Source organism: Oncorhynchus mykiss, chromosome 4, assembly GCF_057628025.1.
Source record: "Oncorhynchus mykiss isolate SJ-2025 chromosome 4, ASM5762802v1, whole genome shotgun sequence".
NCBI classification, from domain to species: domain Eukaryota; kingdom Metazoa; phylum Chordata; class Actinopteri; order Salmoniformes; family Salmonidae; genus Oncorhynchus; species Oncorhynchus mykiss.
The window spans coordinates 41,005,357-41,033,296 of record NC_143025.1 but is presented as its reverse complement, the minus strand read 5'-3'; the positions used below and the strand labels follow the sequence as shown (position 1 = coordinate 41,033,296).

Here is a 27,940-nt window from a genome sequence, read left to right as displayed (position 1 = left end):
CTTCATAAGAAATAAACGTCTGGGAAAGACTGGGGTCGTATAGGAATAGACATCTAAAAGGAGTATGGAGAAGTCCGAGGATCTGAGAAGCACATCAGCCATTACAGAGTCCTGGTCAGTTAGGGCTGTAAAAGGAACAGGAATAAGCATCTAAATGTCACGGTTGGTTAGGGCAGAGGTTTATAGGAATAAACAACACACTAAAGACTCCAAAGACAGAAGCAAGGGGTTAATAGCTATAGAAAAAAAAACATCTAAATTAGTACAGAGCAAGCCTTTTTCTCATGGAGAAGACAAAATAGATTGTTTGTGGATAAAGGGTAGAAACATCCTTTGGAGCGAAGAAGCCTGAGCAACCTTTCCCCCTAATGGAAAATATAACATTATTGGACAGGCCGAGGGAATTAAACCCCAAACATCCAAAGGTGAAACCTTTCCAAATCTGTGATAATAAAAAAAAATTATAGTTAACTATGTTAAACCTTAACACTAGAAAAGCCAGGAGCGTCATATGGACGCAAAACGAATGTACATGTTTTGTTACTCTGCCATTTTTAAATTAGTGTCCTCCATGTCCTTGACTTTTCCTAAATAGATCTTTAATACACATTGTCAACATCTTAATATCACAAAACAGAATTTGTGTTATAAGCAGTTAAGAGGACATGTCATTCCCCCTCCCCTTTCATTGACGACCGAACAGCAAGTGTTGACAAGTTTATAAAAAGGTGTTGAACTGAGTGAATAAAGTCAATCTCCTATATCCCTTTGCCATTCATAGACCATATAACGTAGTTGCAGAGGCAAGAAAAAGTATGTGTGAACCCTTTGGAATTACCTGGATTTCTGCATAAATTGGTCATCAAATTTCTTCATCTAAGTCACAACAATAGACAAACATAGTGTGCTTGAACTAATAACACACAACTGATTGTATTTTTCTTGTCTAGATTGAATACATCATTTAAACATTCACAGTGTAGGTTGGGGAAAGTATGTGAACCCCTAGGCCAGTGGTCACCAAACGGTCGATGGCGATCAACCTGTTGATCTCCAAGGCATTTCTAGTCAATCGCCAAACATTTCTGTAAAAAAAAAACAAAAAAAACGATTAAGCCTTATTTTCTTATTTTTATTAGTCTTGGGCTGTTGGTGGTAGGTGCAGCCAATTCAACTGCCCTGCTCGCCGGGTAGGCAAACTGTTGCCATTTCATGTGTCTGAAGGTACAAGCTCTGCCTTCCCGGCGGGCCCGGAGAGGAAATCAAGTGCCACTATTGGCCTACCGTTGGCCAATCAGATTGCTCAGATGACCGAGTCTGCAGTAACGCAGCAGGCATGAAACAAAGCTACGGCAAAAATTGATACTGTGAGATTTCAAAACATTTAAAACCATGACCAGAGAGAGACTGTCAACGAATATGTCAAAGAGCTGCTGTTTGTATGAGTGAGTTTAAGTGTTGTTTAAGTGTTGTTTTATGTTTAAGTTCATACTCAGCACTGTCAACACTTTATACTCAACACTTTTTTACCCCATAAAATGCACGTTCTTCCTATTTCCACTCAGCGCTACAACAAGCAGTGCAGCAGTAATGAATGAGGAGGAAAGTGTATATATAGGCTTGCGTTGTTATTATTAGCAGCTTGGGTCTTTTTCAATATCAAGGAATATTTCACTTTCTCTGTTCATAGGAGAAACAACATGAATTTGTCCATGAGACAGAAGTAATGCGATGTGACTCGAGTTTCGCCATCAGCTGGAAGACGGTGTCTCTTTTTGGTCAGTGTGAGTGGAGGAAAGGGAGAGCGGAGGGATGTTGAGAGACGGACCCTCAGTCTGATGCTCTCTCCCTCCACTGAGACTGACCATCAGATGCAGGCACCATCAGCCCAGTAAAATAAAAAGCAAATCATTTTAATGTGTGCTCACTCAGCTGTTCCTCACAAGTAATACAACAATGGATTGCTTACCGGTGTGATCATATAGCCTACCACAAATGTTGAAATATAATTTAAAAAAATGTCCAGAACAACAATGCATTGGCAGGTAAATTCAGTATGCAGTGATATTGCATTAAGCCTATAGCTTACTACACAAACCTCATTGCTACAGTACTGTTTTTAACTGGTTAATGTTGCATAGACTTACATTTTTTAGGTCATGTTAATAAAAAAAATCAGAGCGGTAGATCTCGGCATGCATTTTGACTCAGAAAGTGATCTTGACTCAGAAAAGGTTGGTGGCCACTGCCCTAGTCTAATGACTTCTCCAAAAGCTAATTGGGTGTCAGGAATCAGCTAACATGGAGTCCAATCAATGAGATGAGATTAGAGATGTTGGTTAGAGCTGCCTTGCCCGATAAAAAAAAAAACTCACACTAAAGAAGAATGGTGTTCATGGGAGGACACCACGGGAGACGACACTGTTGTCCAAAAAAAACATTGCTGCACGTTTGAAGTTTGCGAAAGTGCACCTGGATGTTGCAGGTGCAAAATATTCTGTGAACAGATGAAACTACAGTTGAGTTGTTTGGAAGGAACACACAACACTATGTGTGGATGGGAAAAAAGAACAGCACACCAACATCAAAACCTCATCCCAACTGTAAAGTATGGTGGACGGAGCATTATGGTTTGGGGCTGCTTTGCTGCCTCAGGGCCTGGGTAGCGTACACTCGCCGACAGAAAAACGAATTCAAGTTTATCAAGACATTTTGCAGGAGAATGTTAGGCTCTGTCCACCAATTGCAGCTCAACAATGTAGAGAATAGTACAAATAAAGAAAAACCCTTGAATGAGTAGGTGTCCAAACTTTTGAATGGTTCTGTGTATATTTCTTTTAAGAAAGGGCCTAAGCACACGTCATACAAAATGGAAACATCAGTGAATTGTCTGAGAGCTGGATCTGAGTCCCTCACCTGTTATGATACACTACAGCAGTGTATGCTTCTTTGGCGTAGTCTACACAGCTAGACTTGCCAAAAATCACCTGGGGAAGAGAGAGATGAGAAAGAAACTTAGATGAAGAACAGCATACAGGGGTTGAATTACAGAGGACCAGAGGAAGAGAGGCAACATACAGTGGACATTAGACTTATGTTTGTCTGCATGTGTTAAAATTATGTGTTTAGTGACAGAGCTCAAATATACTTGAACACCATTCTTCACAATCAATTTCCAATAAATCAGTCTAGGATTGTGCAGCAGTACCTGTTAAAGCACCAAAATACACTAATAACCCTAAAATGAATTCTCGTGGGAGGGTGAGCTAAGAATAATTATTGTGGGTGGGCTAAGAAGCATTCTCGTGTGTGTGTGTGTGTGTGTGTGTGTCATTGTTACCGGCATTGCGTTGTTGGGGTCCTCCCCGTTCATGAACTGCACTTTCACTGTGATGTTCCGGGCGGAGCCTTGACGGTTGGCAAAGTTCAGGCTGTGTGGGTTCACATACAGCAGGTTCCTGGAACACACATATACAGACACGCATTCCCATCGTGAAACCAAACCACCTTCCCGTCAAACAGTAACACATGAACTCAACTGACATAGCAGCACCGTTGATACTGTATGTATCAACAGCTCCGAGTGAATTTCACAACATTGTCCCCTCGCCATTTTCCTTAGGACATTTACATACCTCCTACATATAATGTACTGAATATAACACATGTACAGTACTATCAATAGGTCAGTGACTGGAGTGACTAAGGCCATCAGGGTAGGCCTCTGTGGCCACTGACTGGTGGAAAAGGGAGGCTCGTCCTGTCAATCACTCTGGATCCACAGCAACTAAATCCTCTGCTGGGCTGGATTGGTGGTTGTGTGGGGGGGGGGGGGGGGCAACATTTGCCTTACTGCACCACTGCTGGGGGAAGGTGCAATAATGCCATGGCCAACTGCGTATGTTCAATTCCGTCAAAGAGGTATAATGTTCATCATCGATGATAGATATGTAAATTGGAAAGTTATTTGACACTTTTTTTTTTTTTTTTAAGTGTCTATAGTGGCAATTGGACAATATTGTGGTAGCCAATAGGTTGATGTTTAAAAAAAGCCCTCCTCTCTTCTCCACAGGCAGTAAGCAGCGGAGCTTCAGTTAACACTAGAAAGGCAGAGTGTGTCATAATGACGCAAACCAATTTAAAAAATGTATTACTTTGCCATTTTTTAAGTTAAATCATGGTATAAAGTATAATGCCATTATTGCGTTTGTGCTGATTGGCACACTTGGCACTTAAACGGATGTGTAGGCTACTGATATTTTCTTTATTTGACCGGGGGTCTTGGTGGTTTGGGTATTTTTATTTGTTTTGTTATAAAAAATAAGCTTTTATTCTGTTCCAACATACATTATTTTTGTTTCATAGTTGTAACAAAGACACTCCATGAATAGCATTTATTTTACACTTGAAACTGTGGTTTTAGTGTTTATTTTTTACATATAACCTACAGTAACAAACAAATTAACATGCTACGTTATTTAAAAAATAAATAATTATGGAGGTCCCTTTATTTGGATAGTCCATCTGTAGATACTATACAGATGGTTATACTATCAATAAACTATCTATATATAAACAACTGCTTGCTAAGTTACGGTTAGATTTAGAATAAGGTTAAGGGTTAAGGTTAGGTTAAGGGTTAATTTACAGTTGGGACATGGGTTGGGGTTAGGTCAAGGGTTAGTAGATAGTATGTAGATAGTTGAAATGGACTAACTATCAGTTCCATCTGTAGATGCATTACAATCCAATCCAAATAAGGTGGTACCAATTTTTCGTATTCTAATGTTACCTAAGACCTTCATAAACACAACCAAACATTATTTTATTTTTTTACAATAGCATATATTTAATCTATTTATTAGACTATTAGAATGTTGAAAATATATGTCATTGCCACGAAGGGAGGTCCAATGAGGCCAGGCTTTTCTAGTGCTAACAAGCTGGACACACACGCTTTAGGGTTCCCAGGGTTATGACCCCAGAACGTCCGAGGCAGCCGCAGTGCAGTGGCCTGACCACATTGACGTAGATTCCGCCGCAGGGGAGGTCCCCCTAGGACCACAGCTGTGACGACAAACAGGCTGAAACCGTGGGAATCCCTGATCCTTTCTCTCTCGGTTCATCTCCCTCACTCACGCTCTATCTATCTAATTTCCTCTCCCTTCGTTCCTCCCTCCTCCTTTCCCTGTCTAGTAGCTGTGTCTCTCCGTGAAGGCGAAGAGCTGGATGCTTTTTTTTTTTTTTTGATCGGCTTTATTGTTCTTTGAGGCACCCATGGTGATTTTTGAATGATGTCATTGCATTGCAATAACCCCCAGGAAAAAAAAAAACATTCTCACATATACGGACCAGATACAGCTCCCTTTTCAGCACGGGGCCAATTCTCTCCTATTGGTCCTTCAGCCTCAACAGATTCATCTCAGGTTAATCAATTATTTGACTCAGAGTAGCTGCATAACCAAACCAAGCCTAAGCACTATTTCAGAGTCACACAGTCAACACTCGTCCTCCCACTGTAGGCCTACTACATGTCCCAATGTGAATACTGTACCCTGTTTGTGCTCCCCACAGATTTAGAAAGGATAACATATAGGGAGTAAGGAATCATGTAGCCAGTTGTGTTTGTTCAGAAACCCATATTTACTAAGGACATATTGCAGCCAGAGACTCTGTACTGTATGAACAAATAGCCAGCGTATCTGCATTTGCTATGAACATTGCTATGTACTAGAGCAGGGATGGGTAACTTTGATGGGGGTGGGGGCCACCAAAAAAATCTGAACTCATCATGGGATACTACACATTTTGCCATGGGACGGAGAGAAATGTTAGTTTTTAGTAAGATATTTGAGTGAGACTGACTAACAAAATCAATGGGGGCCACCCGGCCTGTAATTCGAACATGATAATAAGTTTAGATAGCTGGCCGCTAAACTAACTTAGTAATCTAAAATAAATTGGTTAGCATGGGCTAATTGACTGACTATCAGTGACTGACATAAGAGAAAAACTGCTGATGCACAAACACATTTCAAAATAGGGGGGGGGGGGGGGGGGGGTGATCCAAGGGCCTTGAAAATGGGGGCCATCAGTTGCCCATCCCTGCACAAGAGTTACCCGCGTCTGTAACGGCATGGTGAGTTTCGTCATGCATTTACAGGTAACACAAATGCTAAAGCAACTTCTGACAAAGGAGACGCTAACTACCTCCCCACAATGTGCCTCTGTTGAAGGGAAGTTGCTGTCCATCACCATTTCCTCATTATGTATTGGCGTTTCATTTGAAACTTTTGGGGACCCCAAAATAAAGTATAACCATCGTTTTTCAGTTGGACAAACAATCCTAAAGAGGCAAAAAGTTGCTAAAAAGTCCTAGTGGTCCCCCCCAAAATCTCTGCCCCCACCCACACACCTCTCCACCCAATAAAACATAGAGCAGGACTAATATGATTTAGAGTCACTGAACCATCATTGAAACATGTTGTCGAGACAGTTTGACCAACATCTCAAAGTAGTCAGATTATTGGTAGCATTAAAATAATCTTGGCTAAGTAGGAGAAACAAAAGATGCTCACAAAGTGAGCACGGTCAGATTGCAGAACTAGAATAGTCAAATATGGCAACAAAATGAGTTCACAGTCGTCTACATGTAGCACATTATTCTCCCCCAATGCAAACACTATAGCATTGATGACATCCACCTGCCTCTCTCAGTACATACAGCACACCTCATCTAGACCCAGCGAGAGGGACCTGAGAGAGTGATGCTGGGCTGATTCAGCAGGACGTTAAATCAAACCCATAGACAACAATTGTGTGACATATTATGAAACATGGTGAGGTGTGGCTGCTATAAGGTGAGATTGATAGGGACAAATGAGCCATCATCTGATGGCCTTCCACTGTTGGCTTTCTGCTGATCAGCTAAAGCAGTGTACTGCAGATGGAGGCTGGGTAGGGTGTGGTGGGGGATTTGGGAGGTTAAGGGGGGGGCTGTTGTGCTAAAGGGGTGTATTTGCTATTCGCTCACTGCAGTGATTTGTTTGTTTATGAAGGGAGGGGGTTGAGGGGGCCGCCGAGGGGATTTCAGGGGGCCCAGTAGCTCAAGCATAACAGGGCTTAATGATCAACTAACCTACCCTTCCCTCGCTGGACTGGGGTATATAACACAGGCCTGCCTGCCTGCTGCTCTCACATCTTTCTAGCAGAGTGACAGAGAGAGAGGGAGAGGGAGAGAGAGAAAGAGTAAGAGGTGTACAGACAGCCGGAGAGTGAAAGTAGGGCAGCGGAGGAAGAACAGAGAGAGAGAGACTACTTCTTGCTATTCCACGATTGCTGAGAGAGATTTGACCATGAAGCTCTTCTGCCTCTTGTTTCTGCTGGGTGTGTCTACAGTTCAAGCAGCTCATCAGGATACCTCCAGGGTCTACCCCACTGTACCCTCTCAACTCCAGCCCCAGACGCAGCCTCCAGCCGAGGCCAAGTCCCGCTTTGCCATGCTGGACGATGTCCGTCTCCTTGCCAACGGCTTGCTCCAACTGGGTCAGAGCCTCAGGGAGTTTGTCCACAAGACCAAGGCCCAGATCAACGACATCTTTCAAAAACTCAACATCTTTGACCGCTCTTTCTACCAGCTCTCTGTGGTCACCTCTGAGATTAAGGAGGAAGAGGAGGAGCTGAAGAAGACCACCACATTCCTCAAGGCCAACAACGAGGAGATCCGGAACCTGTCACTGGAGATCAACTCCAAGATCAACAGTATCCTGCAAGAGAGGAGCCAGCTGCAGAGTAAAGTAGGAGGGCTGGAGGAGAAACTGAAGGGACTGTCGGAGAGCATGATGCCCGCAGAGCAGCTCTACGAGATCAAGTCACTCAAGGTACACTGCTGACCTTCACTCATATTAAATCAGTACTGAGATTTATGACTTATTTTGTTTCAATGTGAAATGTCTTTGTTCTAGAATATAAGATTCAGTGTTTCTGGCACACATATTCAACATATACAATTCCTACTGAATATTGCATCAAATTTTATTTTGCTGAATTAATTGAGAAGTTTAAGTTAATGAAAACATACCTTTTTAATGAGTAGTAATGATTTCAATTTCAAGTTATGCCATTGGGAAATGTATTTTAATGTGAGCATTAACGAGACAGTGTTAACTGGTCTGTTTCAGGATGTGATTGCGGCTCAGGAGAGGACCATCACGGACCTGCTGAAAGCTGTGAGGGAGCAGCACGAACAGCTCAACCACCAAAAAACTAAGATCAGGACTCTGGAGGAAAAGGTACACATCTCTGTTGCTTTAAAGAGATAATCGAATTGTATACAGTAGACCAAAAGGTAATGGCCATTTCTTTCATCCCTGTTCAATCAGTGTATAAAAAAAGGCCACTAAAAACATTTAAATAGACAACACCATACCGTTTTTAACTTTGCCTGCTATTCCAGATCAGCATTGACAATTTCCAGGACACAACTGACAAAGTTGCGGATTCCAACTCAGAGACGCCAGACATGTTTGAATACCTGACAGGCGACTCCATTGGTCCGGACACGGACCTATCCATGGACTGCAGTGATCTGTTCAACAGAGGAGAGAGAAACAGCGGGGTGTACTCTATCAAGCCAAACCAGTCTGAGCCTTTCAATGTGTTCTGTGAACTGACCTCAGGTAAGACACAATCCCGTGTCAAATTCTCAACCAACTATGTGACAGTAATGTGTCAAGCCATTTCTTTGCATTACATACAAGCGTTAGCAGTTGATGTTACTCTTCAAAAACACAAACCCCAAAGCAAATCAGGAGGAGGAAAATAGGTTTATTCACCAAAGAGAACAAATCACGCAGGGAGGTAGATAGTAGGTATTCATGCTCCCTCATCCTCAGTGATTCTCTCCACAGAACAAAGCAATTTATAACCCCCCCCTCCCACACTAGCCTGTGGCTGACAAATTAGAATTCCTTGCAGTACAACCAAATAACAAGTATCCTGCTCCAGACTCAATGTAGAGATGATTCAGACCAATGAAAACAGCTAAAGTAGCTATGAGTTCAGGACTGACAATTCTAACAGATTCTAAACAGATGTTGAACTGAAAAACATCTATTTCCATTGATTGTTAATTCTAGGCCTCTGGTCCTCTGCGTTGTGTATACATCTTTGACATATTCTTACAGAAGTCTAAATGGTCTAGACAAAACAGACAAGCAGAAACGAGTCTATAGGAAACAGGGTCATACAGGCTATCAGAAGGAAATAAGCGCTTCCTACGAGTTTCCATAATCAGTCTAGAGAAAGGAACTGGATTTTGTTGTTGCTGTGTTTCTCTGTCCATGTATTGACTACATGTCCCATCTCCCATATCGACAGGAGGAGGATCAACAGTCATCCAGAGCAGGGAGGACGGGTCTGTGGATTTTGACCAGGCATGGGAGAAGTATGAGAACGGATTTGGGGATCTGGAAAGTTAGTTTGTCTTATTTCTTTCTATCAGTAAATTTTGTCAGTGGTGTGGACAGTAGAGCCCGACCGATACGTTTTTGTTGGGGTTCGATACAGATTCCGATTTCTGGAGGGAAAAAACATACAGATACTGATATATCTGCCGATATACTGTTTTACTGCGGGGAAATGAAAGTGTCATTTTCCCCACTGAATTCTCATAAATCGCCATCCAAATGAGCAATTGTCCAATCTCTAGGCTTCAAATGTTGATTAAATACATTGTGACAACAATGACATGAGAATGGCCGCAAGTGTTCAGATAAGCATTCAACTTTTTTCATCCTATTCATCCTATTTATTGTGTGTCGGTTATCGTTGGACTAGCGATAAAAAGGCCAATATCGGCCGATAATATCGTTGAACCAATATATCAGTCGGGATCTAGTAGACAGTCAATACATCTCTATCCATAATGAACAAAAAAAACAAATGAAACCTTTATGGCTCAATTCAACTCAGCGGCAAGCACCCATACCTGATACTCTACAAAGGCCTGTAGGCATTCATAAAGCAGGAAACAGCCAATACAGCCACACTCCACCACTCTTAAGTACTTCCTGAAGGAACAGCGGACAGGAAACAGTTATTGTAAATTAGCTTATCAGGCACCCTTTGACAGATTGACTTCCTCCATTGTCTGACTAGACAAAGCAATAGCTGCACTTAACTTCAGCCAGGCTTGGACCCCAGGTCATAGGCATATAATCCTACTGCATTCCAACAGGTCCTTTACGAGCGTAATTATGTCATCACACCCATGACTACAGTATGCAGCCAGGGGCTAGGGAAAATAGTATTGAGTGTCAGAACTTGGCCCACACTATTTAACACGGGTTATGGGCCATGGCATACAGAACAAAACAAAGTAGCTAGGCCTACAGTATAGAATCTGAACTAGCTTTATGACCATTTGATGGCTTTGTATGTGTTTGTGATCTGTTAAAGTAGAGTTCTGACATGTGTGTGTGATCTGTGTTACTATAGAAGGGTTCTAACAGAATGTGTGCGTTCTCTGTGTTATCATAGGACAGCTCTGAGAGAATATGTGTTTTATCTGTGTGTTGTAGCTCTATGGCCATTCAATGACATTTGTGTGTGCTATCGGTGTTATTGTAGGAGAGTTCTGGCTGGGCCTGAGGAAGATCCACAGCCTTGCTGGTCAGGGTGAATCTATCCTGCGTATTGAGCTGGAGGACTGGAAGGAGGAGAGGAGGTCTGTAGAGTACCAGTTCACCATGGAGGGACCCCAGGCCCACTACACCCTCCACCTCACCCACCTGTCTGGTGATCTGCCCGATGCCATGGGCAACCACAGTGGCATGAGGTTCTCAACCAAGGACAGAGACAACGACAACCACCAGGACTCCAACTGCGCCAAAAACTACACAGGTATGCATTGATCACACACCTGATGCAACTACAGGTACTGACTACACACTTGGTACAGGTTCACAGCACTGTCTGGTACCATACACCTGTTAAAGACATTTCCAAGCAGGCAGCACAGATATTGACTATGGGTTCTAGACTTGTTATATAATTTAACCCATTTCTGGCAGGTGGCTGGTGGTTCAATGCCTGTGGTGACACCAACCTGAACGGCAGGTACATGTGGCTGAGGTCAAAGGGTCGTTCCATGAGGAGGAAAGGAATCCAGTGGAAACCTATGGGGACCTCCTACTCCCTCAAGACCACCAAGATCTCCATACGGCCCGCCTCACCCGCCCCCCTCACCTCAAGTCCCCCTTAACCTCGTCCCCACCTACATTACACCTCGTTGGTACGGCAACAACAAATACACCCCCTCTCGCCGTAACCTTCCACTTACCCACCCTCGCATTACACATTGTTGGCATGGTAGCAACAGATAGAGAAGCTGTTGACAGTAGAAAAAAAGTCTGCCGCCAATAACAGCCAGCCAACAATTTTGTATGACAGAGAAAATAAGCTGATTCGTCAGAATGATGCAATAGCAGTCAGCCGGTCAATGACCTCACAATTTGTTCCAGATACACATATAGAGTTGGGTAATCAGTTTTATAAGAGCCAAGTTTTGGTTTGGATGGAATGTCAGATGATTCAACACTGTCTGCCCTGGTCTGCAACACATCCCAGCACTGAGAAGTTAGGCTACCTTCAATGGGTGAATAAAAAATAAAAAATCAATTAGGTAATTATGTAACTGACAGAACACTCTGCTTTAGATAAGTTACTACTCATTATGTTAAATGAATGAACTGCATGTGACAAAGACATCATCCTCAGGCATGTCCTTATCCACTGATTTATCACTCTATATTGTATTTCTGCACATTCAGTGGCTGTTGCTGAATGTACCAAATATTCACACATAAGTAGACAAAATATCAAAATGATGCATAGATCTTCAAATGTATATGAGCTTAGTGTTTTCACCATCTTTTTAAAAACTTTATACTGTATTTAAAACAATTTTGATAATGTTCTATTAAATGTGCTGCCAGGGTAGTTGACGTCAGGTCATTTAGATTGGTCATATTGACTCTCGTCTCCTGCCAACTCGTATCTTTCTGCTGCATTTAAAACGGCTGCTACTTACTGTACATATGTTATGTTTCTTACTAATTATTGCTGAGCGATTAAATAAAATGTAGTTCTTTCCCCCATTATTAAACTAATTGACCGACGTTGGTTCAATTACTTGAATTCAATTTCATGTTGTTTTTGTCAGCTCAACACGCCGTTCCTCTAGAGAAATAAAAACAAAGAGAGAAATCAGATCAAGAACGAACTGAAATGCTAAAGAAAGTTTTTCAATAGAACAATATTTAACCTAGTTCAGCGCATAAATGGTAATTAACTACAATGCCCATAATCCATCGCGCCTGTACTGCCTTCCATACCGACAAAAGGGATAGAGACAGTTTGAGAGGTAGCTCTACCCGATTGACAGTTGTAGTATTTGGTAATTAGCAGTCTTGGAAATATTTTTTTTCATACAGCATAGGCAGCTAGCTACTAGCTTAGCTAAATAGCATAACTCATTGGAGAGAACTTCAGATGGTTGTCTGACTGGCTGCTACTGCCTGAGCAGAGCTTAGATGAGATGACTAACAAATTAAATAGAATAAAAAGTAATAAGACAATGGAATGTTTCCAATATTTTGGCATTTGGATGTTCTCAATATTTGGCTTTGGAATATTTATTAAAAAGCTCTAAAATCATTTTAAGGCAAACATTCAATGTTTTTTTTTTGTTTTTGTTTTTTTTACCAAAATTGAGCAATAAAATAAATTACAAATAAAGACTAATCGCTCAGCACTATTACTTATCAGAGAGACTCTGGTAAAATAATGTATATTTATAATAACAAATAAAACCATCATACCAAAAACAAATATACTGCTGTCCTTTGTATTCTTTGCCAAGGAAAAACCAACAAACTGGGCTAATGATCTAATGCCATCTAAGCAGGTTTAGGCAATGCTTTACCAACCACAGGTCATCACACCCCTGGCCTATAAAGTCAACAGTTGAGTCTGATCAACCTGCAATGCTGACAACACTCCTGAAACATTATTTGCATTAACTATCTTATGCAAGTGAGAGGCCAATATACAGCACACTCAACCAACAGTGAGTAGATTGCATTTGCTACTGTACCCAGATGTACTGTACCGCTTGTCCATTCAACATGTAAATGTACATAGGTAAATAAACTTCAGAGCTCACAGCATTTTCTACCATAGAATTAGGAATGAGAATACTAGAATAGACATTAACCTTCTTATGACAGTATAAATGGTAAGCAATTTTGGTGAGTTGGTCAACCATGGTCAGCCAGTGCTGTGATAAGATGGTGTGAGACAATTAATTTGAAGATTATCTGCACTGTGCGTTTGTTAGCTAGCTAGCCAGACAAGTTTAGTGGAATGATTACAGTAGTTCTTCAAATTAACTGCCAATACGACAACATTCCAGACAAACAACGCAGTCAATCCACAGCCATACAGTGGCTGAAATAAGTTGATGATAGGACTTAGACAAGTTGTGAATGCAAGTACTAATATTGTAATATCACTCATAGCTTTTCAAGAAAACAAAAATGTAGACATGGTTCATTGACATATTTTCCCCATCTCAGGAAGTAACTATAGTAGGTGCCTATTAAGTTCCAGGTAAAGTAACAGGGTTGACAATTTAATCTTATATCAGTCATAAATCCGTGTGCAACAGGGAAGTGGCAATTGAATGCAAGCGTCACAAAAAGTAATTGCTAAAACATTTCTAACCCGTCTATCTTTGGGTAAGAGGGATGACGTGTTATGCTCGACCGGCTCAGTTTTCAACCACAACACCCCAGAAAATTGCCAAGGGTAGAACTAATCATAATCTTCAGAAATTACTGTCAAAGCAACAAAATAGCTAGATAATAACATAATTTACAATGATGGCAAAACCAACATTTTTTGGGATTAAGTGCGTTTGAAAGCTTCCTAGAAGATAATTTTTTGCACTTTGGCAAACCTTTTTCATATTAAAAATCAAACTTATTGAATTCTCCATGTGGTCTACATTAAAGGATATTTACAATTTTAGCAGCCTTTTAAGCATTCTAGTACAGTTAAATAGTTAACACACACATGGACACAGCGATCTGAGGCACTGCATCTCAGTGCAAGAGGCGTCACTACAGTCCTTGGTTCGAATCCAGGCTGTATCACATCTGGCCGTGATTGGGAGTCCCATAGGGTGGCGCACAATTGGCCCAGCGTTGTTCGGGGTAGGCCATCATTGTAAACAAGAATGTTTTTAACTGACTTGCCTAGTTAAATAAACGTTACACACCCACAAAGTTATTTTGTTGGCATTTACGCATGTCCCCATTACCAGTAAAATATAATCAAGACCTATTTCTTTCACTTACTTGCTGTGCTGTTTCGTTCAGTCGATTCATTCTCAACCAGGATTTCTATGGAACGCCATTTGGGTCTTTGCGTGTCAAAAAACATATCTGACGTGTCAAATAAGCTTGTTGACCAATCAGGACCCTAACATGACTGCACTTCACATAATAATTTATCGCGTTCATACATTTTTTACGTAGTTATTACACATTGATTAAACTATCACTCGTATTTCATATGTCACAACGATTCATCGATACGTATGCTATGATGCTGGTAACGTTGCCTCGCGCATCTACAGTGCAGGTCATAAAAAAAAGCTAGCTAGCTCATGGATGCAAACAATGTTCTTCCCCAAAAACATAGCAAAACAACAATCTGTTTCAGTAGCTATAGTTAGCTAGCTAACGATATAGCTAGGTGTCATCTAAAATAACCCTAATTTCTAAGACAGCTCTTATTTGATTAATGGTGGTCGAACCCATCTATGTGAAGCTAGCCACAATTAGGATTAGTCACAATAGTGGAATTTGCAGTTAGCCTTAAAAATATAAGTATGGCATAATTCTACTATTTGTATTCATTTGCATCACTGTCAATGACATACTTTTAATTTGAAGGCAAACCACAAATTCCACTATTATGCCTAATCATTATTGTGTCTAGCTTCACAACACATAACCTGGTCCGGTCAAGCGTCACTAGCCAGATGAAGCTAGCTGGCTGCTTATAACTTTTGCTTTGAACAACAGGGTAAGTAGCTGGCTAGCTATTTATTTTCATGAACTGTTCAAGTTCAATTTCAATATACGAACAACAAGTGGCAACCTAGCTAATACTTACTCACAAGGATTCCTAAATCATTGCTAAGAATAATGAAAACGACTACATTTTTTACTGGTCAATGTTTTCAGGCTGGTTGTATTGGTGCTAGCTAGGTACCAAGCTAAAGCTAGCTACCCCAGAAGTTGCGGTCGAACAAATTATGCTTTATTACCAACACGGTATTGTAAACACATCGTTCATGGCTGGTGTTTGCTTATTTGTTTACTTTTTTGCAAACTTTGACAGTGCTACTGTGTCTTTTTTGACACGCAAAGACCCAAACGGCACTCCATAGTATGTATGTTGTGAAGCTAATAGCAGTGATGCTATTACTGTGTAACTCCGGTAGGGAAACGTCAGAAAAATAGCACACTTGGTAGTGTTAACCGGTGCTCAACCAGTTGGCGAAAGCCAACATCACCCACAATAGAGAACGGTTGATTGTCAAGGGTAATGAATTCCATTATCTTGGCTTTAATGGATTTCACCTTTGAGTCATCTCGCTGAAATGTTGTTACTCTTTCAAATGACTGCTTGACTTGACTGCTCGATCCACACAGCAGACATTGTGGGCTAGTTTAGGAATGCTGTGTTGCACGTATAGCGCACAATTTTATGTGGCGTCATTACGTAATTTACCTTCGTTAAATAGGTATGTAGGTCAGCATTGACATCGATTTTGCACATCGGGCGTTAAACTAGACATCGGCCGATACTGATGTTGGCATTTTTAGCTAATATCGGCCATTTCCGATATGTTCACCAATATATCGGGCATCCCTATTTATTCCAATTTGAATGGTTTGGATTTCTCCCTGACCAAAATGGCTGCCATTACCAAAACATTCTGGAACTTTGAGGGTTTATGATATATCCCCCCTAGTAATGTAATAGGATGTTTGCACCACATCAATTTCCTTAACCAGGAAGTATGCAGAGCAACTAAAGCAGAGTTACTAAAGCTGGCAGGGGCTCAATCTAGGAAGGCCCTGACTGCTATCAGCAGACAAACAAGGCCTCAGGGCAGCTGAAGTGGCCATGTCAACACAACCTGTGATAAGGGTCCTCTCGCTCTCTTTCCTTCTTTCTCTCTCTCCCTCCCTCCATGCCACCACAGTGTCTGATAAGAGCCCTCTCTCTCTCCCTCCCTTCATCTCCCGCTTTCTCTCTCGCCATGTCAACACAGCGTCTGATAAAAGTCCTCTCTCCCCCTCACTCTCTGACCTTGACTAAAATAGCAGCAGGGCTCAGGAGGCCACTCAACACAAAGCCGTGTGCAGTTAGTCAGTCGACCAGGCATTCACACGGGACATGGGGTGATGTTACAGATTGTTACATGTTGAACCTGATGCGCCATCGCTAGGAGGAAAGCTTAATATCAACAGGAAGGCCTGTAGGTTGTGTGTTGTGCTGCTCTGTTACAGTAGTGTTACCCCCATGGCTCAGATGAAAGCGAGACAGGGATAGTGGAAGGGAGAAAGACCGTTTGGTTCGTCTGTGTCCTCCAGGCTCCAGTGTATTTGATCGGAACAGTTAGAAGGAAATACAGTCTCAAAAACAGGAAGGACTTCATGTGTGTCACATTCCCCTTGAGGACTGGGAATGATATTAACGTGTCAGGAATGCCTGTTGGTGGTATTAGATTGTAAGTTTAAAGATGGTATTGGATTACAAATTCAAGCCCTCTAGCACAAACTTCCACCGTACCTTACTTTTATTTTACTAGGCAAGTCAGTTAAGAACAAATTCATTATTTTCAATGACGGCCTAGGAACAGTGGGTTAAACTGTCTTGTTCAGGGGCAGAACGACAGATTTTTACCTTGTCAGATCAGGGATTCAATCTTGCAACCTTTCGGTTACTAAGTCCTACTCTCTAATCACTGGGCTACCTGCCGCACCAAACTTCATTGTTAAACTACAGACTTACCAGGCCCGATCACAGGGATGGCTAACTCTAGAAGTCCCGTTGAACTGTTGAGGAATGCTTTTCATTAATTGCTTGTAAGTACTGTATGTTTTTATTGCATTGCATTTGTAAAATGCTGTATTTGTATGCAGGGCTCTCTTGAAAAAGAGGCCTTCATCTCAATGGGACTTCCCTGCTAAAATAAAGGTTAAATAAATATCCATGCATGTCATCTTGTTATGTTGCCTGCTAGTTGGTAGAGTGAATCATTACCCGTAGCTGGTGTTGGGTAAGGCTAAGTAAAGTACAGTGCATTCGAAGAGTATTCAGACCCCTTCACTTTTTCTACATATGTTACGTTACAGACTTATTCTAAAATTGATTAAATTGTTGTTGTTTTTTACTCATCTACACACACACACACACACACACACACACACACACACACTACACCATAATGTCAAAGCAAAAACAGGTAATTAATTTTTTCAACATTTATTTCAAAAAATTAAAAACTGAAATCACATTTACATAAGTATTCATAATGTAAATAAAGTTTGTTTTTCATTTTAAATACTTGTTTTTGCTTTGTCATTACGGGGTATTGTGTGGCGATAAACAAGCAAAAACATTTTGTTAATCCATTTTAGAATAAGGTTGTAACGTAACAAAATGTGGAAAATAGTAGAAAATAAATACTTTCCGAATGAACTGTAAGTGGTATTGTTTCATTACCTGTAGGTGGTGTTTGGTACGTAGACGTCCCTGGGTGGGAACTCCAGTATCTCCCTGGTGGGGCGGACCCTGCTGTCTGGGTAGGGCTTGACCTGCTGGAGGTCAGGGGTCAAGCAGTAGTGGGGGTTCTCTGGGGCCGGCGAGATGTCAATCTTTAGCTGGGCTAGAGGGAACAAGACAGGGTAAATAACATAAACAACATCACACACAGAGCTCTACACCTCAACAAATATCTAAGCCTAATGGACTGATATGGCAGTGGTACTCTCTCACTGGAAGTTATACGTAAGTCGGAGGTTTTCAAAGTGTTGGGCGCCAGATAGTTTTAGTGGAGGCGTGAAAGGAAAGTCAAACTGTATTCTCTTCTCTAATAACAAATAAATATTAGGTATTTTTCTATCTACCATCGCAGGGATAACACACCTTTTAAAGCAGATTTGATGGATACATTTAAAAAGAGGGGTGTCCCAGCTTTCCAGTGATACCACATTTACCTCTCAACTCCTAGAATTCTGCACATGGCATCATAAAAAAAAACACATATACAAGCAGAGTTTGTAGCATGGTTTAGGCACAACTGCGCAACCAAACTATTAAAGGGGCAGCGGCACTTTAAAAATGCCAGACATACTTTGTAACAGAAACCAAAATAGATTATTTTCAGATAAAATAATATTTACCTGGATATCCTGAAAGCACTTTCATTGATTTATTTTTTAATAGGTCAGTTGCATGTTCATTAAGTTGTGCAGAGCATGATTTAACTCCTCCCACTGTGACGCCGGCGTGTTCTGGGCGTGTCCCCTTTAAAACACAGACTTCTGTGTTGTGCCATTAGATTTTGTCTATTTGTTCTGCATCCATTGATACCAACCATTAGTCTGTGATTAATGGGGGCTGAGATAGAGCAGTGTTTGTGAGACAAGGGCAAATCCCAAAGGGGGCCCGGGGCGGGATCTTTTTACAAAAACATATTTAGAGTCCGAATGGTTTGAGCTACAGACTATTAAATGTAGTCTAATGAAGAGCCGAGACATTCAAACACGTAACATGTTTTTGCTCTATGATGCTACACTAGAGTTGTTAGAAAGTAAGGGTTTCTCCTATTTAGGTCATAGGAAATCCCAGGAGAATAGTGTCTATAATACTGTAAGAAGCTCACATAGTTGCCGTCAAAACTCCAAACAGTTGTCGCCGACTAGTTGGATATTAATTTCCACTGAGCAAACAATATCTGTAAGTATACATTTCTGTACACAAATTCATTTATATCAGTTTTTTTGCTTTGGAAAAATTTATAATTTGACATTTGTCAATAAAACTCATGTCAAATTGTTTTGTGTTACACTTGTAGACTTGGCTGTCCTGAAAATAAAATGGTAAAACACTTAATTGTGAGGCCAAATAAAAAGACTGGAAACTCAGACAAATAAAAAGCTATTTTTTTCTGGGGTCTCAGGATTAATGCCTTCAATCAGGACAGTGTCCATGAGGAAAAGGTTGTTCTCCAACAGTTTTATTGAAACTATTGTATTTATTTGAGAAATTAATAGAATATATTTTTCTTGATTTTCTCTGACGGGAGGCCCACTGTCTCACAACTTTAGAAACTGTTATTATTATCATCATCATCATCATTATTATTGCGCTGGAACCTCCAGCACTAAAACTGTAAAAGCTACCAACACCAAAATAATTTGAACATTTGCAGATTGGCACTGGTCAAAATGCTTTTTGATACTACTTACACTTTGCACACTACAACCATATTTGCATAAATCCTAATGCATTTCAATGGCCATAGACTTCGACAGGAAACATTCCGGTCGTAACCAGTCTTCCACCATTTAAGATAGAAACACCATTCAAAGTATCAAGCGCAGTCTGGAATAGGTTGCATACAGCTTTTTGATACCATTTGAATTATAACTTCTATTTATTTTTATTTAACTTCTATTTATTCAGGGGAACTCAATTGAGACCAGTGTCTCATTCTCAAATGGTGCAATGAGAACAAACAATTCCAAATTCAACATTATAATGCAATAAAACAGCAACAAAAAATACTCCTAGATACATTACAATACAAATAAATGATTACAATCAACCGAAACACTTGCAACACTCAGTGAATTCATTCCTTATCAGAGTTCTAAAACGGCCCTATATTGACACAAGCGATTGAGGAATAATGAGGATTGAAAATGATTCCAAATGTGGGTGGGGTGTTATAACTAAAGGCTGATTTAACTAGAGTTAACCAATCCTGTGAGCGGGTTTGGTGCCTCTTATATACTTTAACAGAGAAGTGAGACATGTTAGAAGCTCGCGCAGCAGAGCTTTGTAAACCAAAAGGGAGCAATGAAGTGATCTACAGAAATTTAGAGAGGTCCAGCCGACCTTTTGATAAAGGATGCGGTGAAGAGTATTAAACCTGTCACCTGTGATAAAGCGAATCACGCTATGGTACACTGCATCCAAGGGTTTTAGAGTAGTGGCTGCTACATTCTGATAAATGGTGCCACCATAACCAAGAGCTGGCAGGAAAGTTGACTGTACAATCTGCTTCCTGCTGTTTAGGGAGAGGCATGATCTATTTCTATAAAAAAAGAAGCCTACTTGAAATCTCAAATTCTTAACTAGCTCATCTGTATGTTTATTTTATTAAATCGTCACATTTTTATCAATCCAAAAGTCAATATATTTATGGGCGGGAACCTGCAACCATCCAATGCATAAATGTGTAAACCAAGAACATATTACATTTTTTCCACATTAAGTATCAATATTAAATCGATGATTGCACAAAATCAGATTGCAGCTCTAACATAACCTTGGCAGCAACAGGAGCAATAGTGCACATAAGAGTGTCATCTGCATACAGCTGAATGTTATGGGTTCTTGCATATAGACCAAAACTATTTATATACAGTGCATTCGGAAAATATTCAGACCCATTGACTTTTTCCCCACATTTTGTTACATTACAGCCTTATTCTAATAATGGATTAAATAGTTATTGTCCCTCATCAAACTACACACAATTCCCCAAAATGACAAAGCAAAAAACTTTTGAAGTTTTAGCAAATTGGAAATTTTACATTTACATAAGTATTCAGACCCTTTACTTAGTACTTTGTTGAAGCACCTTCGGCAGCCATTACAGCCTCGAGTCTTCTTGGGTATGACGCTACAAGCCTGGCACACCTGTACATGGGGAGTTTCTCCCATTCTTCTCTCCAGATCCTCTCAAGCTCTATCAGGTTGGATGGGGAGCGTCGCTGCACAGCTATTTTCAGGTCTCTCCAGAGATGTTCAAATTGGGTACAAGTCCGGGCTCTGGCTGGGCCACTCAAGAGACATTCAGAGACTTGTCCCTAAGCCACTGCTGCAGTGTCTTGGCTGTGTGCTTAGGGTCGTTGTGAACCTTCATCAAGCATCTCTATACTTTGCGCTATTCAATCTTGGTTTCCTCAAACCAGAGAATCTTGTTTCTAATGGTCTGAGAGTCCTTTAGGTGTCTTTTGGCAAACTCCAAGCTGGCTGTCATGTGCCTTTTACTGGAGGAGTGGCTTTCATCTGGCCACTCCACTTACAGGCCTGATTAGTGGAGTGGTGCAGAGATGGTTGTCTTTCTGGAAGGTTCTCCCATCTCCCCACTTGAACTCTGTCAGAGTGACCATCGGGTTCTCGGTCACCACCCTGACCAAGGCCCTTCTCTCCTGATTGCTCAGTTTGGCTGGGCAGCCAGCTCTACGAAGAGTCTTGGTGGTTCCAAACTTATTCCATTTAAGAATGATGGAGGTCACTGTGTTCTTGGGGACCTTCAATGCTGCAGACATTTTTTGGTACCCTTCCCCAGATCTGTGCCTCAACACAATCCTGTCTCAGAGCTCGAAGTATAATTCCTTCGACCTCATGGCTTGGTTTTTGCTCTGACATGGACTGTCAACGGGGGGACTTTTTATAGACACGTGTGTGCCTTTCCAAATCATGTCCAAACAATTTAAATTTACCACAGGTGGATGCCAATCACGTTGTAGAAACATCTAAAAGGATGATCAATAAAAACAGGATTCACCCAAGCTCAATTTCAAGTCTTATAGCAAAGGGTCTTAATACTTATTTTGTATAAATGTGAAAAATTTTACAAACCTGTTTTCACTTTGTCATTATGGGGTATTGTGTGTGGATCGATAAAAATAAAAGAATCATCCATTTTAGAATAAGGCTGCAACGTAAAAAAATATGAAAAAAGTCATGGGGTCTGAATACTTCCAAATGCACTGTAAATAATAAAAACAGACCCCTGCGGGACACCTTTAGTAATACAGCGGTAACTTGACACGTTCAGAAAGCACATTGTCAGACAGGATGTGCACAGTTTCCAAACCACTTGCATGACAATTGGTCAAAGCTAATTTCAGACAACCTTTGAATGAGTAGGGGATGGTCGACAGTATCAAAGGCCTTGGATATGTCTATAAATATGGCAGCACAGTGATTCTTATGATCTAAGCAATTAAACACATCATTGAAGACAAGTGTAGCTGCTGAAAAGGTGCTGTATCCGGATCTAAAACCAGACTGGTGCACATTAAGAATATAATTTGAAGTTAAAAAGAGTTTGCCACTGATTGTATCTTGCCTTGCAAAAATATTACAGTAGTTTAGAAATTGGGTGGTAGTTATCTAGGTCAGAAGCATCCCCTTTTGTGAAGGGGAGGACATGTGCCGCCTTCCAGATCTTAGGGATAGCACCAGAAGCAATTGTTAAATTAAAAAAATGGTTCTACAATGAGGGGGGCAGAAAGCTGCAGTAAAAAAGTATCAAGCGAATCAGCTATTGTGGATTTGCTATCTGTTTAGAGGTGAATAAAAATAAATTAAATAAATTAAAATCCCTCTAGAGCAGGGATGTGTAACTTAGAATTATTATTTTATTTTTTACCTTTATTTAACTAGGCAAGTCAGTTAAGAACAAATTGTTATTTACAATGACGAACTAGGAAGAGTGGGTTAACTGCCTTGTTCAGGGGCAGAACGACAGATTTTTACCTTGTCAGCTCGGGGATTCGATCTAGCAACCTTTCAGTTACTGGCCCAACGCTCTAACCACTAGGCTACCCTGCCGCCCCTTGATGGGGATGGAGGCCACACAAAATCTTAACTCATCATGATGGGCCACAGTGGCTCGCGGGTCAGTGTACCCACATCCATACAAAGCCGGCACTAGACTTTTGGGGGGTAAATAATTCATATTGTTTTGGGGGGTGCATGCTTCACTACTGCTTATAACTAACTGTAAGTATAACAATAAGAAATCTAAGATGTGTCAAATTAAATTCAGCTCTAGCTATGCATTTGTGGCTAGATGTCAAGATCAAGCTTCTTAGTTACAGCAGAGACATTCAATCCCATTCAATTTACTTCAGTAAAGGTGAGTGAGTAGTGCTGATGGTGTTGTTACTGTACCTGTGATAGGTCTCAGTCTCCTCAGTACAGAAGACGGCCTCCTCATGTCAGCTAAAAACTTATACAGGTCCTCATCACTCAACCTGTCCCCCTCCTGTTTAAAGAAGTTGGTGACGGTGAGGGTAGCAGGTCTGAAGCTGCTCAGACTACATGACTCGTCTCCACTGGTGGTCCTCTCCAGGGAGCGCCGGCCCACAATGCTTGAGTTCTTCCTCTCCGACCATGACCCTTTCCTCTCTGGGGGGGGGACAGAAAGCCACAGCCAGGGTCGTCAGAGTTACAGAATCATCATTACATCACAAGGTCAGAGGTAGTCATATAGAGCAGCCTCTACACTCTATATTCAATTAAATGTTTAATTTCATATGATAATAAAGTTAAGAATTTATGAAAAGCGGCCTAGATGTGTTCCCTGAGTCCCCTCCCCCAGTATGAAACCTCTCCATCAGCAACCTTACTAATGTCCACCCGATGACTCATATAGACAAACTGCACGGCCCTGTTCTGTTCTCAGCTGACACTGACATCCAGGAAGAACTGGCCATCCTCTATGGTAATCAATTCAACTCTGTACAACTTTATTGAGCCCCAAGCGTTCTGACCTGGAAGTCCCATCTCCAGCTCAGTGTCTCTCTCCAGGCTGCCAGCGCTGTTCACAATGTTCATCAGGTGGATGGCTGTCCAGGCGAAGGGCATCCGGTACCGACCCAGACGTGTGCAGAACTGCTCCGACTGGCTCCGCAACTTGTCCAACTTCTCTTTGTTCTATATATGGAAGGAGAGAAAATCATTGCACCTCCTCCATCTGTTTGATGATCTATACCACAGAGCCTACCCAATAAACATTGTAATCTACCTAACCTATGAAAAGATTACCATTCACTTTGAGTCTATTGCGTATTTGAATGTTTTTTTTAAGAACGCTCTTACCTTGGCTGTGTCGGACTCTTTGAAGACCATGTAGGGCTCTGCACACTCTCCTATATCTCCCTGCTGCAACACCTTCTCCAGCTGGGGACAGCCAACACACAGGAAGGAAGTTATCAGTCACTACTCACATACAGATTGGCAGATCCAATGTACAGGAAGTGATTAAGTTAACATTGCAAAACTTCCCTGGTTTTTCAGAAATCCATGTTGGATGATTTACTAACATCTTATTCCCTTCTGATATTTTATTTATTTAAATTTTACATTTAGGAAATTTTGCAACTCTAGAAATGTGCGTGATGCTGACCTGTATGACGAGGAACACGTCCTGGGAGGGGTATGTGATGGAGAAGATGGCTGAGCGGGCCAGGGTAGAGATGGCTGCTGTCTGGCTGTGGGAGCGCAGCATCCCTTTAGTCTGCTCTGAGTTCAGGTCGAATAAGAAGTTCTCTGATATCTGATGAGGGAGAGAGACGTGACATTTTGAATGGAATAAACAGTGTAAAAAGACAAGAGACTAGTCTGATATTGATATTGGTTAGTGCAATGTATTTCTCAATCCATTACGAATACTTAATCTGACAACATTGCAGTTTTAAAAACTCTGAAATATTTGTTTACTGTAAATTGACTGAGCATGGAAGAGGGGCTTCGAGGGACTTCATTTTAAATTGGTTACCGTTTCCCTCTTAAAGTTTGATGCGTATGAGCAACAATTGAGTGTTACTCATACAGATACATGGTATGACTTAAAGAGCATTGACACAATGATAACAGGCCTCATATGTAAACTTTTATAGCCCAGTCATCTAGTTCATGTTGGACTCCAACCCTTTTTAATGATTTCTCAGAGACTGACCCAACAACTCCGGGCCGAGTGGCATTGAGGAAAACATAACAGCTTACCTTTTTCTTTTCCTTGACATCGTATAAGGCCAAACTGGCGAATATGGGCTCGATTTCGATCTCAAACCTTGAAGGGGAAAAAAGGATTGGGTCAGTAGAAAGCAGAAGGCAGTTAAAAAGAGTGCAGCTAAAATGCTTTTTAAAGGTTGCTTTTTAAAGGTTGTCGGTGTGTTCCCCCACTTACTTCAAGGACAAGCACTTGACGAGTAGCCTCTGGCCAAAGTGCTCCTTAGGAACATCAGGCACACAGTGGCGCTCTATGGGTTCCTCCTGAGGACGCAGAGAAAGTATAATAATAATAAGAAAAACATTAAGATAGGTTTTTGTATGGTACATTATATATTGGAATATGCGGTGTATAAACACTATCTGAGGAAAAGTATTTTCACTCGTGTGAAACCAGTAGCGTCGACTGAATTTTCGGCGCTTTAAAAAGACATGTGATGTGACAGCATTAGCATTGATAGGGTTGCCAGGTCTAGCTAAAATTTCTAGGCAAATGACTAGTCAAAATCCGCAGAGAAGGCCTGAAAACTACCCCATTTTTTTTCTCAGCAGCAAGAGAGTAGATTAACGTTTTTGAGCGAATTAACCTCTCTGGGATCGTTCGGGTCGCTAGCGTCCCACCTCGCCAACAGCCAGTGAAATTGCAGGGCGCCAAATTCGAAACAACAGAAATCTCATAATTAAAATTCCTCAACCATACAAGTATTTTACACCATTTTAAAGATACACATCTCGTTAATCCAACCAGTGTCCGATTTCAAAAAGGCTTTTCGGCGAAAGCAGAACATATCATTATGTTAGGTCAGCAACTAGTCACAGAAAGCATTCAGCCATTATCCAACCACAGAGGTGTCAAAAAAAGCAGAAATATAGATCAAATGAATCACTAACCTTTGATGATCTTCATCAGATGACACTCCCAGGACTCAATGTTACACAATACATGTATGTTTTGTTCGATCAAGTTCATATTTATATCCAAAAACCTCAGTTTGCATTGGCGCCATGTTCAGAAATGCCTCCAAAACATCCGGAGAAATTGCAGAGAGCCACATCAAATAACAGAAATACTCATCATAAACTTTGATGAAAGACACGTTTTACATAGAATTAAAGATAAACTTGTTCTTAATGCAACCGCTGTGTCAGATTTCAAAAAAGCTTTACGGCAAAAGCACAATATTCAATCATCTGAGAACAGCGTTCAGCCACAAAAGCAAGCAATACAGTTACCTGCCAAGTTGTGGAGTCAACAAAAGTCATAAATAGCATTATAAATCTTCACTTACCTTTGCTGATCTTCGTCGGATTGCACTCCCAGGACTCCCACAAGAAATGTTTGTTTTGTTCGATTACGTCCATATTTATGTCCAAATACCTCGTTTTTTCCACAAGTATAGTTCACTATTCCAAAGGCACAATGCCGAGCGCAAAATCCAGACGAAAAGTCAAAAGAGTTCCCCATTACAGTTTGTAGAAACATGTCAAACGATGTTTACAATCAATCCTTAGGGTCTTTTTATAATAAATCTTCAATAATATTCCAACCGGACAATAGCGTATTCATTACAGAGGAAAAAATAAGGCACGGCGTGACCGCGCAGTAAACAACTGATTGGCCTCAGCCGTCCACTTGTTGAAACAGCTCTTATTCGACCACCTTCCACAATAGAAGAAACAACTTTCTAAACTTTCTAAAGACTTTTAACATCTGCTGGAAGCCTTGGGAAGTGCAATCTGTCCCCATAGACACAGCATATTGGATAGGCAATCACTTAAATGAAACTACAAACCTCAGATTTCCCACTTCCTGGTTGGATTTGTCTCAGAACTCACATGGCAGGCTAAAACCTGTTATACTCACAGACATCATTCAAACAGTTTTAGAAACTTCAGAGTGTTTTCTATCCAATACTACTAATAATATGCATATATTAGCATCTGGGACAAAGTAGCAGGCAGTTTACTCTGGGCACCTTATTCATCCAAGCTACTCAATACTGCCCCAGTCACCAAGAAAGTTAAGGAATATCGACTTCACTTCTAATGACCTAAGAAAAATGTGGTTTTCCATCAAAATAATTATTGTGAACTAATAAAATAATTTGAATATGTAGCAAGAGAAATTATAATTTGCTGTTAAATTATTTTCGGGCAATTGTGCTGTTATTATGTGCCAGATGTTAAGACTACAAACCGTCATTAATGGCCAATTAGATTGACTTGTCATTCAACAGAATTAGGCTACGCCTACTGACTATAATCTGAGTTTATGGTTGTAATTAAACTTTGCCACGGTTTGGTTAGCAAGATGCAGGCTATAGCCCCTGATACAGTGGCTTGCTAAAGTATTCACCCCCTTTGGCATTTTTCCTATTTTGTTGTCTTACAAACTGTAATTAAAATGGATTGTGGGGGGGGGTTGTATCATTTGATTTACATAACATGTCTACCACTTTGCACCAGACATAGCATTTTCCTTGATAGCCAAAAAGCTCACTTTTAGTCTCATCTGACCAAAGTATCTTCTTCCATATGTTTGGGGAGTCTCCAACATGCCTTTCTCCCACATGCCTATTTTTCTTTAAGCAATGGCTTTTTTCTGACCATTCTTCCGTAAAGCTCAGCTCTGTGGAGTGTACAGCTTAAAGTGGTCCTCCACAGATACTCCAATCTCCGCTGTGGAGCTTTGCAGCGCCTTCAGGGTTATCTTTGGTCTCTGTTGCCTCTCTGATTAATTCCCTCCTTGCCTGGT

General features: G+C 40.9%; 2 protein-coding genes across 34 annotated transcripts in view; one reads left to right on the top strand and one right to left on the bottom strand.

Annotated features, from left to right (window-relative positions):
• LOC110521001 (dedicator of cytokinesis protein 7) overlaps positions 1–27,940 on the bottom strand; it is an 84,373-nt gene that overhangs the window by 38,264 nt on the left and 18,169 nt on the right. For all 33 annotated transcript variants that reach the window (XR_016495265.1, XR_016495266.1, XR_016495268.1 and 30 more), the window contains 9 exons: positions 25,364–25,449; positions 25,180–25,246; positions 24,581–24,730; positions 24,274–24,354; positions 23,946–24,108; positions 23,344–23,580; positions 17,869–18,031; positions 3,341–3,458; positions 2,917–2,987 (listed from right to left, as the gene is read on the bottom strand). Coding sequence is in view for 29 of the 33 variants with exons in the window: in XM_090232011.1 (XP_090088137.1) it covers positions 2,917–2,987; positions 3,341–3,458; positions 17,869–18,031; positions 23,344–23,580; positions 23,946–24,108; positions 24,274–24,354; positions 24,581–24,730; positions 25,180–25,246; positions 25,364–25,449 (1,136 nt within the window). In the remaining 4 variants the exon portion in view is untranslated. The remainder of the gene's footprint in view (positions 1–2,916; positions 2,988–3,340; positions 3,459–17,868; positions 18,032–23,343; positions 23,581–23,945; positions 24,109–24,273; positions 24,355–24,580; positions 24,731–25,179; positions 25,247–25,363; positions 25,450–27,940) is intronic.
• On the top strand, positions 7,092–12,891 carry LOC110521809 (angiopoietin-related protein 3). Its single transcript, XM_021599686.3, has 6 exons — positions 7,092–7,880; positions 8,181–8,291; positions 8,456–8,678; positions 9,379–9,474; positions 10,630–10,902; positions 11,073–12,891. Exons 1-6 carry the CDS (start codon positions 7,356–7,358, stop codon positions 11,261–11,263), a joined length of 1,419 nt encoding a protein of 472 aa, XP_021455361.2. The 5' UTR covers positions 7,092–7,355; the 3' UTR covers positions 11,264–12,891.

Coding starts and splice junctions, on each gene's coding strand:
- LOC110521809 (XM_021599686.3), top strand. CDS start 7,356: ATGAAGCTCTTCTGCCTCTTGTTTCTGCTGGGTGTGTCTACAGTTCAA. Junction 8,292..8,455: donor TCAGGACTCTGGAGGAAAAG/GTACACATCTCT, acceptor CTGCTATTCCAG/ATCAGCATTGACAATTTCCA. Junction 9,475..10,629: donor CGGATTTGGGGATCTGGAAA/GTTAGTTTGTCT, acceptor GTGTTATTGTAG/GAGAGTTCTGGCTGGGCCTG.